Source organism: Anomaloglossus baeobatrachus, chromosome 3 (genome assembly GCF_048569485.1).
Source record: "Anomaloglossus baeobatrachus isolate aAnoBae1 chromosome 3, aAnoBae1.hap1, whole genome shotgun sequence".
NCBI lineage: Eukaryota > Metazoa > Chordata > Amphibia > Anura > Aromobatidae > Anomaloglossus > Anomaloglossus baeobatrachus.
Genome location: NC_134355.1, coordinates 81,496,663 through 81,513,873, shown reverse-complemented (window position 1 = coordinate 81,513,873; position 17,211 = coordinate 81,496,663). Strand labels below are relative to the sequence as shown.

General features: G+C 43.8%; 1 protein-coding gene across 2 annotated transcripts in view; it reads left to right on the top strand.

Moving 5' to 3' along the window:
- MACROD2 (mono-ADP ribosylhydrolase 2) overlaps nt 1-17,211 on the top strand; it is a 2,939,506-nt gene that overhangs the window by 2,772,779 nt on the left and 149,516 nt on the right. Inside the window, exons 13-15 of one of the 2 annotated variants that reach the window (XM_075338062.1) lie at nt 10,544-10,573; nt 12,627-12,665; nt 17,107-17,142. In XM_075338062.1, the coding sequence (XP_075194177.1) occupies nt 10,544-10,573; nt 12,627-12,665; nt 17,107-17,142 (105 nt within the window). Of the gene's footprint in view, nt 1-10,540; nt 10,574-12,626; nt 12,666-17,106; nt 17,143-17,211 lie in introns of both variants that reach the window. The other variant, XM_075338061.1, reaches the window with a different exon arrangement.

Genomic DNA, 17,211 nt, shown 5'->3' with positions numbered 1-17,211 from the left:
GTTGGCAGGAGCCATCTGTGAAGGCTCTGTGCCGGAACCAGGCATAATAGGCAGATCATTACCAACTACCTGCCTGTTAGTGCTTAGGCACATTGTAAAAAATGTTTCTAAAAAATCCCAGATAATCCTTTTAATTACCACCCAAAATTATCAAATATGGAGCCAATCTCTCAGCCCCTACAAGCACACAACCCCTATGAATATTGCACCTTAAGGATATGTGCACACATTCAGTATTTGCAGCAAATAATGGAGCTTTGGCAGGAAAAACACATATTGATGTATTTCTTATGCAGTTTTTTCCCATTCACTTGAATGGGTGAAAAAATGCTGCAAAAAAGCTAAAAGAATTGACTTGGTGCGGGCTTGAAATTGCTTCAAATCTCTAAGGAAGAAAAAAGCAACCAATGAAGGAGGTGCGTGTATGTAAGACCAGTGTTCGGAGCAGTACACTGAGCCTCTTGGCCACACTAAGGGTGCACTGACCACCCTAATTAGCATGTTTGATTTAACATCAGTTTCTGTAGAGCAGAGGCATCGATTAGAACAATAAGGATGTGATATTAACGTCCAAGACTATGCCCAATTCATCAAGACTGCATTGTTCATGCCAATTTTGATGAAGGGGCGTGTTAGAGTCAGAGGAGGCTGATTCCTTCAGAGGTACACGTCTCCTAATGAATTAGGTGTGTCTGAAAAGTGGCACTCCACAGCTCATCATGAAGTAGATGATTGGGAATCACCATACCACACCTGGTGATTGGTGCGTTTTAACTTCTTCAGGAAAGGCCACTAAAAATGTTTTTGGTGGCCTTTCCTAAAGAAGTTAAGTTTACTACAAAACGCGTTGAATACAGCACCTTTTATTTTACATTGGACTCCTTCACTGATAGCAGCTCGGGATTAACCACATTTTTATTCCTGTTTCCCATGGATTTTTTACCAAAACCCTTATGCCGCGTGGTCCGTGCAGCAGCTGTACATGTGATATACACTGGTTGTGGGTCACACCACCTGACCAAGTGAGTGGTTTTGCTTTTTTTTAGCCTTCTGGTATGCTTGGATAACACCCTATTGCGCTTTTTATCCACAGTTTTTTCCTCTCTATACTCATTGTTATGCATTTCTTAGCGCTACAGATTGTAACTGTCTCGTTAATATATCTCATGCTCAGTATGCACCTGTTCACACTAGAATGTCAGGAAGTGGCATCAGTCACAATCCGTCGCATTTTGAAAAAAAACGGATCCAGCGCTGGAGCCATTTTTTTTCTCATTAACTTGTATTAGCGACAGATGGCCTCACGTTTTATCCGTCGTCCGACGGATCCATTGAAGAATGTTTGTCCGTCAGAAGCAGACGACGTCCACAGTAACGGTTTTTTTTTGTATACGTCGAAAAAATGGACACGCCATCTGTCATTTGGTAGAATGTAAGCCTATGGGCGCAGGATCCATCAGAAACCGTCTCTCTCGTCCAAGGTGGGGTAATATTGGTTTTCAATTGCAAATAACCTTTGGCATGAAAGTGTTACGACAGATCTGTTTTTTTACAGGGATCGGTCAAATCAGTCAAAAAAACAGATTGGGACTGATGGAAAAAAACTGATTTGTGAAAGGGGCCTTAGTCTTACAGGTGGGTCTCAGGCAGCTTCTCCCTGCCCACTGATAGTGACTGACAGGTCCTTTCCTACTTTCTTGTATCAGCTGATGGGTCACCTTTTATAACATAACATTGTGTTACAGTCACCGAGGGGCGGCAAGCGTCCGGCGGTGGACCCACTGGACCGTGCACCAGACTCCACTGAAGGAGCAACCAGCAGTGAACCCCTACATGGACTGTGTGGTGCACCAACAGAAGGCCTAAATGCACGGCAGCCAGGGACCAGAGGAGATAGTTCCTTAAGGGCGGGTATAGTGTCTTAATGTCCGATGCTGCTGTGCAAGGATGTGGCAGCACAGAGGTGATGGCTGAGACGTGGCAGCACAGAGGTAGCGGCTCAGACGTGGCAGCATGGAGGTAGCAGCTCAGACGTGGCAGCACGGAGGTAGCAGCTCAGACGTGGCAGCACGGAGACAGCAGCTCAGACGTGGCAGCATGGAGGTAGTGGATCTGATGTGGCAGCACGGAGGTAGTGGATCTGACGTGGAAGCACGGAGGTGGTGGTAGACAGCAGGCTCTAGAACAAGACAGAGATTAGGCACACGAAACTAGTACTCGGACTCAATAGCAGGACTAGACACAGTAAGAATAGGAAACAATGTTCAGGCTTCTCCTGTAAGGGTAGGCAGTCTAAAGTACCTTTAGGATAAGGCCCGTTTCACACATCATCATTTTGCCGGATTACCTGATCCGGCACGCTCCAGTACAGTGTAATACAGTACAATGGCATTGCGGCAACCTCCGGTCACATGCTGTCATGTGACCGGAGCTTGCTGCAATGCCATTGTACTATATCACACTGTACTGGAGTGTGCCGGATGCGTCAATCCGGCGAAATGCCGTATGTGTGAAACGGGCCTAACAGGCGAACTGGGAATAGCTTCTGGGTAATGGAACGCCTGGCCCTTTAAGAAAGGGGGTATGACCACGGGCACACCCAACGGGCGCTCACAACAGAACTGCACACGGTCGGGAAGCAGGAGGAGGCTGCGGCAGATCCTAGAACAGGAGAGCAATGAGAGGGACCGCCGGGCAAGTGAGACGGAGGGCACCCCCACCAGAGCCTGGAAGGGGGCACACTTGGGGATGCCATGCTGGGACCGGGCAAGTGAGAGGAAGGTAGCATCTGCTGCAGCCTGGAAGCGGGGACATGTGGGGATGCCATGCTGGGACCGGGCAGGTGAAAGGTAGGGCGCCCCCGCTGGGGCCTGGGAGCAGGGACAAGTGGGGATACCATGAGGGGACTGGACAGGTGAGAGGTAGGGCACCCCTGCTGGAGCCTGGGGGCAGGGACACGTGGGGATACCATGCTGGGACTAGACAGGTGAGAGGAAGGGCACCCCTGCTTGGGCCTGGGAGCAGGGACAAGTGGGGATACCATGAGGAGACTGGACATGTGAGAGGTAGGGCACCCCTGCTGGAGCCTGGGGGCAGGGACACGTGGGGATACCATGCTGGGACTGGACAGGTGAGAGGTAAGGCACCCCCGCCGGAGCCTGGGAGCAGGGACACATTGGGATACCATGCTGGGACTGGACAGGTGAGAGGTAGGGCACCCCTGCTGGAACCTGGGAGCAGGGACACGTGGGGATACCACGTTTGGAGCAGGACAGGGTGTCACACATTGATTATCCATTAATTTACTCCACTAAAAAAAAAATGTACTATCATATCAAAAGTTATTCCACTATACACACAATATTGTCAGAAAGCAAAAGATGAAAATGCCTAAGTCATCCAAAATGCATCTTAACAATTAACTATACGGCGGCATTTTCCATCACGGTCGTCCAGAATTACCGCATCTAAAGGTCGGCTTTAATTAGCTAGAACAAAGTCTTCAGTTAATCCTTTTTTTTGGTCTTTATAGTTCATCTGCTTCACAATCGGGTAAAGCGGGGATGTTACTATAGCAATAAACTGCTTAATGGGTTGAATAAAAGCAGAATAATTATTTAACAAAAAAAAAACAAAAAAGATCTAAACACAAATCTGTTGAATGCAGATTACCCCTGATATGTTACATTCATTAAACTTTTCATAATCCTATTAATTTAGCTGCGCATTTCTCTTTGCTAACAAGACGCTTTCAAACACAGCAAAATTGAATGGTATTTTTTTATTTTATTGTCCAACAGTGCAATCCTGAGTATGTTTAATGTGCAAATGACTAATAAAGGCCTAATAAAAAAAACCGAGTGTCTATTTATTCAGACTATTTACCCTACATTGTTAAAAGTGGGAAAAAAAGGGCAGGAAAAAGGCATAAAACGAATAATAACACTGGAGAATATAGAACTTTTTGTTTTGAAAAGCCTTCTGCTCCCCCTGCTGGATAAAGTAGGTATTACAACAAGTGAATCCATTCTCCCTGCCTGTTAGTATGTGGCGGAGTGACAATATCCAATGTTAACATACATTCTGTAATAGACAAATCATGTTTCCTTTGCAAAAAAGCAATGCATATTATTTCAACAATAATCCTCGGGAAAGGGGGAGGGGGGGAAGTATTTAAAGGCTAAAGAGATATAAAAGGGGGAAAATCTCTGCGGTATGTGGCAACATATGTTTAATATTATATCAGGCTTTTTTTTCTGGATTCTGGGAATGAATTTCCTTTTTGTCCCATTCAAGTCGTTCCATGAGCTCCATTTAATAGATCTCTGTCAATGTTCTGAATCAAGGCACAAAGGATGGCTGTATGATTACCGGAGCAGCATGTTGCACGGCTGAAGCAAGGATTATGTGTCTAGCAGAAAGCTCTGTGCTGGTTGGAGCACATATTGTGATGATCACTTCAATCACGAGGGTGCAGATAACAGAAGTATGATTGTCTTACGCACCGCGAACTCCCTCCGATGCCTCGAGAACACAGCCTGGAAGAATAGCCGCCCGCCTGTGTTATGTGCAGCCGCTGCTTGAGAAATCGTTTCAATCTGGAAAAGAGCAGAAGGCGAAATATGAATTAAAGACAAAACCTTGAAGGACGAAATTATGTCATTTGATTATTTGCCAGACTGTTCCCTAAGGCGTGTATCTTTTCACGTGGATAAGTGACATTTTGAGGGGGTTAAACCCCCCCAATCTTTGGTGAATTGGCCGTTTTTCTTTTATATTTGTTTGACTTTTATAGTTAAACCATGCAGCTGTTACTCAGCGTCATAAAAAAAGAACAATAAAAAGCACATGTGTAATTATAACATGTGCCGCCGAGGTCCACAACCTGGATTTTATTTCCAGGATTTTACTAAACCTTGGGGGACTGGAGTGGACACAGGCAGAAGAGGACCCCTGTGCCGGAAAAATATATGATGGACCCATTGCTTATATATTTCTGCTCATCATAATGCACAATTCCACCTCACTCGCACCAATGATATAAGGAAAATTCACAAAACAAGAAATCAACTGGCATCAGAGGCCAAACACATACCTAGCTCCACTTAAAATGTAAAGTCCATTAAGTATCAACATCAGAACCGGGTGGTGCTTGACCTATGGCCGGAGTTCCCCTTGCGTATGACTCGTGCGAGTCTCGCATCGGTATCACCCGGCACATCCTGACACTCTCCAGACACGAGCATGTCAGCTGCATCGAAATACATGCAGCCGACTCGTTCCTGTCAGGAGACTGTGCGGCCGTGCCGAGTGATGCGATGAGAGACATGTAATCGTGTGCGTCCATCTCAAGTGTGACTCCTGCCTAAGAGGTACCGCAAGCTTCTTTTTTTTTTTTTATTTAATTATTTAAATAAATAATTAAAAAAAATGACGTGTGGTCCCCCAATTTTCATACCCAGCTAAGATAAAACCAGCTGGGGGCTGGTATTCTCAGGCCTGAGAGACCCAGCCTAAAAATATCAGCCTCCAGCCGCCTAGAATTGCTCCTTCCATTAGATGTGACAAGTCCGAATCCCCTGGTGCGGTAGCAAATACATGCAGCCAACCTGCTTCTGTCAGGAGAGTGTGCGGCCGTGCCAGGTGATACCAATGTGAGACTCGCACGAGTCATACGCAAGTGGAACCGTACTCTTGTAATATGCCCACAAATCCATATGCAGTAAGGAAGAAAAGAAAACAGGTGGCACTCACCTTTCACAAAAAAACCTTCATTATTTCACTCAAAAATGAAAATTACAGAGGAATTTAATTTTTGGATGAAATAAAGAAAAGGGTTTTTTTTTAATAAGGGTGAGTGCCACCTGTTTTCTTTTCTTCCTTACTGGATATAGATTAGTGGGTTCACTATAAGGGTATGATTCCACTTGCGTATGACTCGTGCGAATCTCACATCGGTATTGTGACGCCCTGGCAAAACCAGGTAGTCACAGAAAGAGTTAAACCTCCTTGGTACCAGCTAATCCCACACTGGTACAGCGAAGCAGCTGCACCTCACCCCTCCCCCCCCAGTGTAACAAAAGGAGCAGGAGGGGAGGAGTTGAGTCAGTCGGTGGAAGGAGGGAGATGAGTGCAGACAGGGTTGTGGTCCCCTGTGCTGCAGGGGAAGTGAAGCCAATTGAAAGCAGAAGTCTTGGAGATGAAGTGGAGAGTAGGCTGAGGGGAACCTGTAGTGGACCGGGGCAGGGTAGTGGCCCGCCGGTAGTGTGCAAGGGACCTCGGACTTGTCCAAAGAGAGGACTTCCCCCGTACGAAACAGAGAAGGTGACTCTTAGCTGGAGTGCAGGGGAGAGAGGGCCCTGCTTCTTGTACCAGGTGTGGGATCCGAACACCCCCGTATCAAAGGCCTACGGACACCGGCAATTTCTGGTTTAGTACTGGACTCTGTGTTTCCTGACCCTACACATGAAAGCAGCCTCATCCAACACCAGGACAACCTAACTGTGAGTTTCCTGCTCCCTGCATTCCCTGCCACCACCACAACTCCCACTGGGCCCCGGGGCATCCATCCCTACCCACTGAGGGTTAATAACATCCAGCTGTCAGCCCAACGCCCCCTGGAGTCCCCTCAATGGCAGCGGTGGTACCCCATTTACCACATACCGTGGGTGGCGTCACGTACAAACTTTCCAAAATCGCATACCCCATAATTCAATTTTCAATTGAAGTGACCACGAGACCCCCGGGTCCGGAGACCCTCGAGCCACCCACAGAAAGTCCGGATCCGAGCAGCGTCGGCTGCTGAGAGCGGGGTGGTACAGTATCACCCGGCACATCCTGACGTTCTCTAAATACGAGCGTCTCAGCTGCATGGAAATACCTGCAGCCAACCCGCTCCTGTCGGAGGGTGTGTGTGTGGCCGTGCCAGGTGATACTGATGCGAGACTCACATGAGTCAAACGCAAGTGGAACCGTAAACTTATAGTGAGCTCACAAATCCATATCCAGTGAGGAAGAAAAAAAACAGGTGTCACTCACCCTTAACAAAAAACTTTCTTTATTTAATTCAAAAATGAAAATCCCCTGTGATTTTCATTTTTGGATGACCTAAAGAAGGTTTTTTATTAAGGGTGAGTGCCACCTGTTTTTTTTTCTTCCTTATTGCACCAATGATCTGTCTGCTCCTGTGTAACCAATTCAGAAATTTGGAAGGACATTTATGAATGTATCTTCCAAGCCACATGCTGTATACAAGGAGATCGATGTATATTATACCCTTTAATTGTCCTATAAAAACAATGTAATACTTTAGTTTTTTGTTTTTATAGTATCTTTAGTGTAAACTGTAAGGCACAATGGGTGGATAATATCTGTGACATAATAATAAAAAATAGACTTGGGGAGTGGGGACAAGTCCACCCTATGGTATTTTGAAGATTAGTGATGGTCGAATACTAAAATATTTTGGGTTCAGATGATTCGGCTTGAATATTTTGTACTATTCATGTATTTGTCACTAATAAAGAAACTAATGCAAGTTGATGGGAAACTTGAATAACTTTCTGGTGGTCCTTCCCAGGATGTCTTGTGGGGCAGTAAAAATGCTGAAATGGATAGAAAAGTGCTGAAATTGATTCAGAACAGCTTGGAGAAGATGCTTGGATACATCTCTGAAAGACAGGTCGTTTGTGAGAACAATGTTGTAAGAGTATTACGCCAGTTTGACTTGCGGTCCCCCACCTATTTGTGATAATCAGCGCAGGTAAAATAGTTAGCTGGGTGTTGCAGCCTCCAGCTATGTGCTTTATCTTGGCTGGTTATCAAAAATATAGACTCCTCTACGACATTTTTAGAAAAAAATATTTAAATAAATAATTCTAAAAACTATGTGGGCTCCTGCCCATTTTTGATAACCAGCATAGATAAAGCAGAGGTTGCAAGTAGAAGGAAAAATCTGGGCACTGCTTACAGTATCATCAAAACGTGTTAGCGGCTTTTTCTTAGTCCAATCTGTCCCATGTACAGGAGTCACTTACACTTATGCAGTCCTGCAGCAGGATCTTTCTGAGTCTGCACCTGACAAACACGGCTAGAGGAGGAGGACCCATGAAAGCACCCCTAGAGGTGCGAAACTATATCATCGTCGTACGTGCTCCCTCCCCTCCTCTCCCCTCAGTTGTCTCACCTGTCTGCATGAAGCGAAATTAAACTTCTCACACCGCAAAGTGCTGCCGATCTCTTTTTGGGATGAGCGTAGATAAAGCAGACAGCTGGGGACTGGTATTTTCAGGTTGGGAAGTTCCATGCTTTTTGGGCCCTCTCCAGCAAAAAATAGTAGCCTGCAGGGGCCTCACAATTGGTACATCCATTAGATGCCCATTCTTGAGGTTTTGTGTGAAATTATATCAAATTTGCATTTTCTTCTTTTTTCATGTTGTTCCAATACACACAAAGGAAATAAACATGTATTTGACAAAACGTGTGATTGCAATCATTTTCTGGGAGAAATAATTCATTCTCAGGAACACAATTTCAAGGGTGTCAACACTTTCAGCCATGACTGTACATATCTAAAACTGGTAAGGATGGGAAGGCTAAAGAATACATTGTTAGCTTTGTAATCTTGGAGCATTAGTTTCAGGGAGGTAACACTGACCTTAAGTGGCATAATAATACATTAGACTCTAGAGAGAGAGTGCAGAGAAAGACATGTAATCTGTGTTACTGGAGTGAAAATAAGACCTGAACACATAGTCATACAAACACATAGTCAATAAACATGTATGTAGGTTATATATTAGACCTTTGTTAAAGGTGTTGCCTTATGCTTGTTCTTCAGGAGTGCATTGCTTTTCTGCATCCTTGCTTGTCCAGGGCGGGGTTCTTCTGATGATTGATATTTTGAGTAGTGATGGGTGAATCCGATCTATAAAGTTTGGCGTCTGTACAGGCAAAATGCGGATTAAAGCAGGACAGTTATACTTACCAAGTTTCCACGCGGCTTTCACACTGTTTCCAGGTTCACTCATTAAATCTTATGAATATTCACTGCTTCCCTAGCCCACCCTCTGTAACGGCATCTGTGGTTGGTTGCAAACTGCTCCCCCACCCTCTATGCTGGTGTCTGTGATTGTTTATCCTCACACTAGCTGTATGGGTCCCCGAAGTGGAGTGTAAAAATAAATAAATAATTGCAAAAAATGCCCTAGGGTCCCTTGTATTTTGATACCCAGCACAGATAAAGCAGACAGCCTGAGGCAGCAGCTCCCAGCTGTTTGCTTAATCTGGCCTGTGTATCAAAAAACAAGGGACACCATACATCTTAGAAATTATTTAAATACATAATTTAAAAAATCAGCATGAGGTCCCCTCCCCCAATTTTGATGCTAAGCCAAGATAAAGCAGACAGCTGGGGGTTGGTATTCTCAAGCAGGGGACGCCCATGGTTGTGGAACCCTCCCCGGCCTAAAAATAGCAGCTTGCCGCTGCCCCCAGAATTGGAACAACCAATAGATTTACCAATCATGGCTCATCCCAATTGCCCTGGAAAGGTGGCAATCAGGGTAATATAAGGGATTAATGACAGCTGTGATTTGTCAAAAAATTACAGCTGGTATGAAGCCCTGGATTAGTAGTGGGTAGAGGTATAAGTAAAACTAAGTAAACAAACACAAAACACAGAGAAAAATACTTTATGTAAAACAAAAACAAACTCCCTCTTTCTACAATTTACTAACCCCCAAAACACCCTTGCAGATATGACGTAATCCACACCACAATATCCCACGATGATCCTGACTATTCTACATCTTGAGTTCGCAATACGCTGTCACATTAGAAAACGTGACGGATCACTGTAGAGTGTGGGACACACAGACTAAGCCGCATCTATGAGAGTGGTGATATCAGTGAATTCACCTCAGGTCACAGCTGGTTGTTCCAACGGTACTCCAGCTGTGACCTCAGGTGAGCTTGCCTCAGGTGAACTCATTGAACTCCATGCCAGATTACAGGGTTAAGCTATGTGCGCATGTTCAGTATTTGGTTGCAAAAATTTCTGCACCAAATCTGCATCTCCTGGCAGAAAAAAACAGACCAAAAATTAGATATTATCAACCACATTAGGAAGGATCTGATTATTAGAATTTTATAGGAGAGTTTTCTAGGCATGTTCTGTAATCTGGGCGGAGGTCATTGTCCAGGGAGAGGGAAGGAGAAGAACGATGACCATCACTTAGCATTTTTGTATCTTGTAGCACACATAGGTGATGCCATTCAGTGTAATCCTGTCAGTCATGATGATATGTCTGCTAATGAGTAATATCTATTGTGCAATAAGTGCCAATCTATTACATGTAAGAGAGAAAAGTGGACCGGTTCAGTATTTGTTTATATAGTCATGTGGGAAATTAAGACAAATGTTACTATTTTTTTTTAATGCATGATTATGATATTCTACATTGACCAGTAGGTCATTATTCCCTTTAGCCATGTATTGTCTTCTGCCAGATGCTAATTCAAGTCTTTCTTATCGTTACAGCAGAAGACAAGAAACCTCCTTCTGAAGAAACAGGTAAGGAAGGCTTTTATTAATGTAGATGCTGTTTCACGGTTATTTTTTGCAAGTTTTGGAATCTTGATTAATGACCATAAAGGCTTCAATATAATTATATATATATATATATATATATATATATATATATATATATATATATATATATATATTATTATCTATTTTTATAGCGCCATTTATTCCATGGCACTTTACAGTGAAAGAGGGTATACGTACAACAATCATTAACCGTACATAACAGACTGGTATAGGAGGAGAGAGGACCCTGCCCGTGAGAGCTCACAGTCTATAGGGAATGGGTGATGGTACAATAGGTAAGGACAGAGCTGGTTGCGCAGTGGTCTACTGGACTGAGGGTTTTTGTAGGTTGTAGGCTTGTTGGAAGAGGTGGGTCTTGAGTTTCCTCTTGAAGCTTTCCACGGTAGGGGAGAGTCTGATATGCTGTGGTAGAGCGTTCCAGAGTATGGGGGGAGGCACGGGAGAAATCTTGTACGCGATTGTGGGAATAGGAGATAAGAGAGGAGTAGAGAAGGAGATCTTGTGAGGATCTGAGGTTGCGTACGGGTAGGTACCGGGAGACTAGGTCACAGATGTAAGAAGGAGAGAGGTTGTGGATGGCTTTGTATGTCATGGTTAATGTTTTGAACTAGAGTCGTTGGGCGATGGGAAGCCAGTGAAGGGATTGGCAGAGTGGCGAGGCTGGGAATAGCGAGGGGAGAGGTGGATTAAGCGGGCCGCAGAGTTTAGGATAGATTGGAAGGGTGCAAGAGTGTTGGAAGGGAGACCAGAGAGCAGGAGGTTGCAGTAATTGAGGCGGGAGATGATGAGGGCATGCAGTAATGTTTTTGCTGAATCTTGGTTAAGGAAAGCACGGATCCGGGAGATATTTTTGAGTTGTAGTCTGGATGAGGTGAAGAGGGCTTGGATGTGTGGCTTGAAGGATAGAGCAGAGTCGAGGGTTACTCCAAGGCAATGAGCTTGTGAGACTGGGGAGAGCGAGCAACCATCAAGTTTGATGGAAAGGCTTCTTGGAGGGGATGAGTGAGGAGGAGGAAAGACAATGAATTCTGTTTTGTCCATGTTAAGCTTTAGGAATCGCGCAGAGAAGAAGGATGAAATAGCAGACAGACATTGTGGGATTTTGGTTAGTAGAGAGGTAATGTCAGGTCCAGAGAGGTAGATCTGCGTATCATCAGCGTAGAGATGATACTGAAAGCCGTGGGACTCTATGAGCTGTCCCAGGCCGAAGGTGTAGATGGAGAACAGCAGGGGTCCAAGAACTGAGCCTTGGGGGACACCGACAGATAGGGGGCAAGATGACGAAGTGGTGTGAGAATGGGAGACGCTGAAAGTTCGGTCGGTTAGGTATGAGGAGATCCAAGATAGGGCCAAGTCTGTGATGCCCAGAGATGAGAGAATCTGTAGTAGGAGGGAATGGTCTACTGTGTCGAACGCAAAGGACAGGTCCATGCGGAGGAGGACAGTGTAGTGTTGCTTGGCTTTGGTGGTTAGTAGATCATTTGTGACTTGGGTTAGGGCAGTTTCAGTAGAGTGTTGAGGTCGGAAGCCAGATTGTAGCCGGTCAAAGAGGGAGCAGGAGGAGAGATATGAGGACAATTCAAGATGGACATGCTGTTCCAGTAGTTTTGAGGCATAGGGGAGAAGGGATATGGGGCGATAGTTTGACACAGAGAATGGGTCAAGGGAGGGCTTTTTGAGGATCGGTGTAATGGAGGCATGTTTAAAGCATGAGGGGAATACACCACTTGTTAGTGATAGGTTGAAGTGATGGGTTAGGGCTGGGATGAGGACTGCGGTGATGTTGGGGATGAGGTGCGATGGGAGCGGGTCAAGTGCACAGGTGGTTTATATATATATATATATATATATATATATATATATATATATATATATATATATATATATATATATAGTACTTACCAAGAATCAAGAACCCTTTCCTGCAGTCCAGCCCACAAGGAATGCTCTATTGATCCCAATGGGAGACAGCTTTGCTGACAGGTCTTTTTATTTATTTGCTTTTTTATTACAGAAAATGTGGAAGATATGAAGGAAACTACTACAGGCTCAAGTAAGAGTTCCAGAGCAATTAATGATTTATTGTGTGAATGAATAAATGATTTTTATTAAAATCCCTGTTTAATATTATTTTCTTCTTTTTATGCATTAAGATTGCTTGTGGAAATATTTACCCATACATTTTCAAAGGCATAAATGCTGTCAGAGATGAGCTGATACAGTGCCTTGCAAATATATTCAGCCCCCTTGGAATTTTTTGGGTTTTGCTACATTACAACTAGGAATTTTACTGTTTTTTTATTTGACGGCTTACATCAGTTCATGTACAGAACATGTCTACAACTGTGAACATTTGATTTTCATTTTATTGTGAAGCAAACAGCAAATAGGGCAAAATAACTAAAAACTTCAGTGTGCATAACTATTTACCCCCCTAAAGTCAGTACTTTGTAGAGCCTCCTTTTGCGGCAATTACAGCTGAATAAGGCTCTACAAGCTTTCCATATCTTGTAACCTGGAATTTTGTTCATTCCTCAAGGAAACACTTGTCCAGCTCCTTCATGGTTGTTGGTTTCCTCTGGAGAGCAGCAATCTTCAAGTCTGACTACAGATTCTCAATTGGATTAAGGTTTGGGCTGTGACTCAGCCACTCCAATACATTTACACGTTTCCCCTTAAAGTACTCGTGTTGTTTTAGGAGTATGCTTTGGGTCACTGTCTTGTTGGAAGAAGAACCTACATCCCAGTCTCAAATCACTGACTGAAACAGGTTTTGCTCAATAATATCCCTGTATTTTTCACCATCCATCTTTCCCTTTACTCAGACCATTTTCCCTGTCATTGCTGCCGAAAAACATCCCCACAGCATGATGCTGCCCCCACCATGTTTCACTGTGAGAATGGTATTTTGAGGTCATGAGCTATGTCGGTTGGCACCAGACATAGCGTTTACCTTGATGGCCATAAAGTTCAGTTTTGGTTTCATCGGACCATAGCACCTTCCTCCATACATTTGGGGAGTCTCCTACATTTTTGTTTTTCAATTTTTGGCTGTAAGTAAAGGCTTTTTTTCTGGCCACTCTTCCATAAAGGCCATTTCTATGGCTTATTGTGACCGTATGGACAGACCAGTCTCTGCTTGAACTCTGCAGCTCCTTCAGAGTTACCATTTGGTTTCTGTGCTGTCTGTGTGATTAATTCCCTCTTTGCCCAGGCTGAGAGTTTTTGTGAGCGGACGTCTTTTGGCAAGTTTATTGTGGTACCATATTCTTTTCATTTGATGATAATGGATTTTATGCTGCTTTGGGGGATTATCAGAGATTGGGATTTTTTTTTTTGGAACCCAACCCTGACTTGTACTTCTGTAGCAGGCACGGGGCAGGTTGTGGTAGCCGTGTGTTCAGGGGTCAACAGGCTGCTGCGCAGCCACTCGTCAACCCCATGCCTCCCCGTCGCCACGCCACTTGTAGGATGGGCTCTGCACTGTCCAGTCTGTCATTCACTTTCACGCCTAGACAATAAATGCCACAACACAGTTCTCTAATTAAACATCATATTTTTACTTGGTTTCTTCTCAATGGTTACAGCATTTCTTTTCATCACATTTCTCCTTTTCCTCTCAACTTTAATGGCATTCACCTTCACCGTCCCTTTCTCTTTTGCACGGGTACCATTGTGGTCCCATGGGTTTCCCTCCCGACACCATTCCAGCATTTAATTTAATGGCCGACCATTCTTCTGGCACCTAGACTCCATAGGACACAGCTAGGCCCCTCATCCCTCTGTCTAATATCACACTAGCACAGACTGAATCATAAAGTCTTTTAGGCCGCACCATCCCACCCACAGGGACTGCTTGCGCATATGAAGGACCACTCATGACGGCACTCCTCCGTCCGTGCTCAGGCCAGGAACCAGACATACCCTACACCTGAGGGTGCAACTGACCTTCGGTCTCGCAGAGGGAATCTTCAGGTTTTAAATCCAAGAAGAATTGGACTCCTTCCCCCGACCGACCAGACTATACCCCGCTTCTGGGGGCGCAGTTAGCCAATCCTTTTCATACAGTAACCCGCGCGTCCGCGATGGGGTGACCTTTAGGATTAGAACAAATAATAGTGGGCTTCTATCTGTCACTACTCCTTGGTGCTTTCCCTAATATAACCTGTCCTGTTATAAGCCATCTTCTCCTCCTCCTCTTTAAATATTTGCCTGCCTTAACCAGGTGCCAAAACTACTGACCCTCAGACATACTGCCACCCAATGGCCTTTTACAGAAACTACTATACAGCATACACATTAAATGTAACCTGACCATGGGCTGGATACTTCTGCAGGGGTGGGCATAGCCTGACCCCCCCCCCTACACTTCTCAACAACTTGGTCTCTGACTTGTTTGGAGCTCTCCTTGCTCCTTGGACTTCATCGTGTTTAGTCCATGGTGACTCTTGCTTAATGGTGTTGCAGCCTCTGTGGCCTTCCAGAAAAGGTGTGTATATACTGACAGACCACGGGACACTTAGATTGCACACAGGTGGAGTTCCCTTCACTAAGCATGTGACTTATGAAGGTAATTGTGTGCACCTTAAATTTAATTTTTGGGGGGCCTCATAGCAAAAGGGGTGAATACATATGCACATGGCATTTTTTATTTACTTTATCCCATAAATTAAATTTTTGCCTATATTTTTCTCATGTCACTTTCTCAACTTAGACTATTTGGTGCTGATGCATCACACACAAATTGGATTCCAAAAATGTTGAAACACGGGATGTAATGTAACAAAATAGGTAAAAAGACAAGAGGGGTGAATACTTTTTCAAAGCATTGTAGATTTGAAACAAGAGATTTGCCACAACATCTAAAAAAATGTTTTATAATTATTTAATGATTCGTCTCTTGCCATTTTGCTAATTTGTAAAGGGCTGAGAAATGGGTGAAAGTTAAAAAAACATCACCGTTCACCTTCCTGATGTCGTAGCCATCTGGTGCTTCACACAGCTCCCTCCAACATCTTGTTGATGGCAAATGTCATCCTATATCTCCATCTTCACTCTGTGCTCTCTGCTTATGGGCTCTGATGTCATTACATGCATTCTACGAGGCCCTGAGCAGGTTTTGGGGCCGCACATAGTCACGACAGTGGTCTCCTTTCCACCTGAAGCCTATGGGCAGAGTGAAGAAGTGAAGATGGAGGAAGAGGACATTGTGTGCACTAGAAAAGTAAAGAAGATATCGGAGGGAGCTGTGTGTTGGCTTGATCAGGGTTTTTTTGAATATTTTTTTTTCACCCTATGTTTGTCATGCACTAGACTCTTTTGAGTCACCTCCTGTAAATTTAAAGCAAATTAAATTTCCTGGTGAAATTCCGATTTCTTAAAATTTGTTCATCAATGATTTCAAAGTGTGATCTGATTTTAACAACACCTCTTGTTAAAAAGATCTATCAACTACAAGTAAGCTGATCACAGGTTATTCCACTGCTGGTGCCTCCAGCCATCAGCCGACATCTATGTGTGAACTAGGTCAGAAGTGTTCAATTTCCTTACAGCGCCGCCAACAGGAGAAATTTAGCAGTTCCTACTAATAACAAGGAGCTCTCCAAAAAATCCACAGCCATGCCAGATCCTTCAGCATTGGGGACATTCATTGTAAGGTGTGCTTTACTCGTGTATGTCAAAATCCCTTGATTTTGAAGGGCCACATGTCTTTCTAGTGTGGAAGAACTGCAGGGGAACGAACACTTACTGCTGTGTTGTCTTGCAGGATTCAGTTGATTGCTGGGGTATCGACAGCAAGACATCTTGTAATTAGCTTATCTTTGGTTTACCATTTTGAAGGAAGTAAAAAAAAGTTATTCACAGTAGATATCACCTTCAGGTTTTCTCTCCTCATTTTTGTTGCTTCTCACTTGAACCCCGAGTGCCACCCTACATAGTCCTCAGAGCCCTTAAAAGAAAACCCGTCATCTTGGAAAATTTGTTAACTTTATTAACAGCATGTTGTAAAGCAAAAGGAAATCTGAGCAAATTGATATATGTTTGTGGAAAAATATTCAGCATCTCTTGAATTTATTTTAAAAAATTACCAGCTCATTTTGCTGCTTGGAAGTCAGGCGGACGGTCCAAATACAAAGTTAGACACTATTTACAATTTAAGACCGAACACTGGACACCTAAATTCAGAGTGGGCGGAGATGTAAATGAATAAAATACAAATTATACTGTATTATTACCAAACCACCCCCCCCCAAAAACAACACATTTGAATCTGTTCAGGTCCAATAATATGCTGCTGGTGGATCAGATAGCATGTCCAATGCAACAGGTCCCTTTAAATATTGACATATCAGTTGTCGCCGTGAATTAGTCCTTAAATTAAAACTATAAGGATGTGACTGACACCTATCCTGAGCTGGTCATTAATGAAACCTGGTTAATAAATCGGAAGTGTTTTTGTGGTAATTTATTTTCTTTTTGTATTATCAATACAGACACACAGGAAATGAGTGAGACTGGTCAAGATTCAGGTTGGTAAAATCCTATAAATTATACGTATAAATTGATAAGATGTTCTATAACTAAAGTATTATACTTTT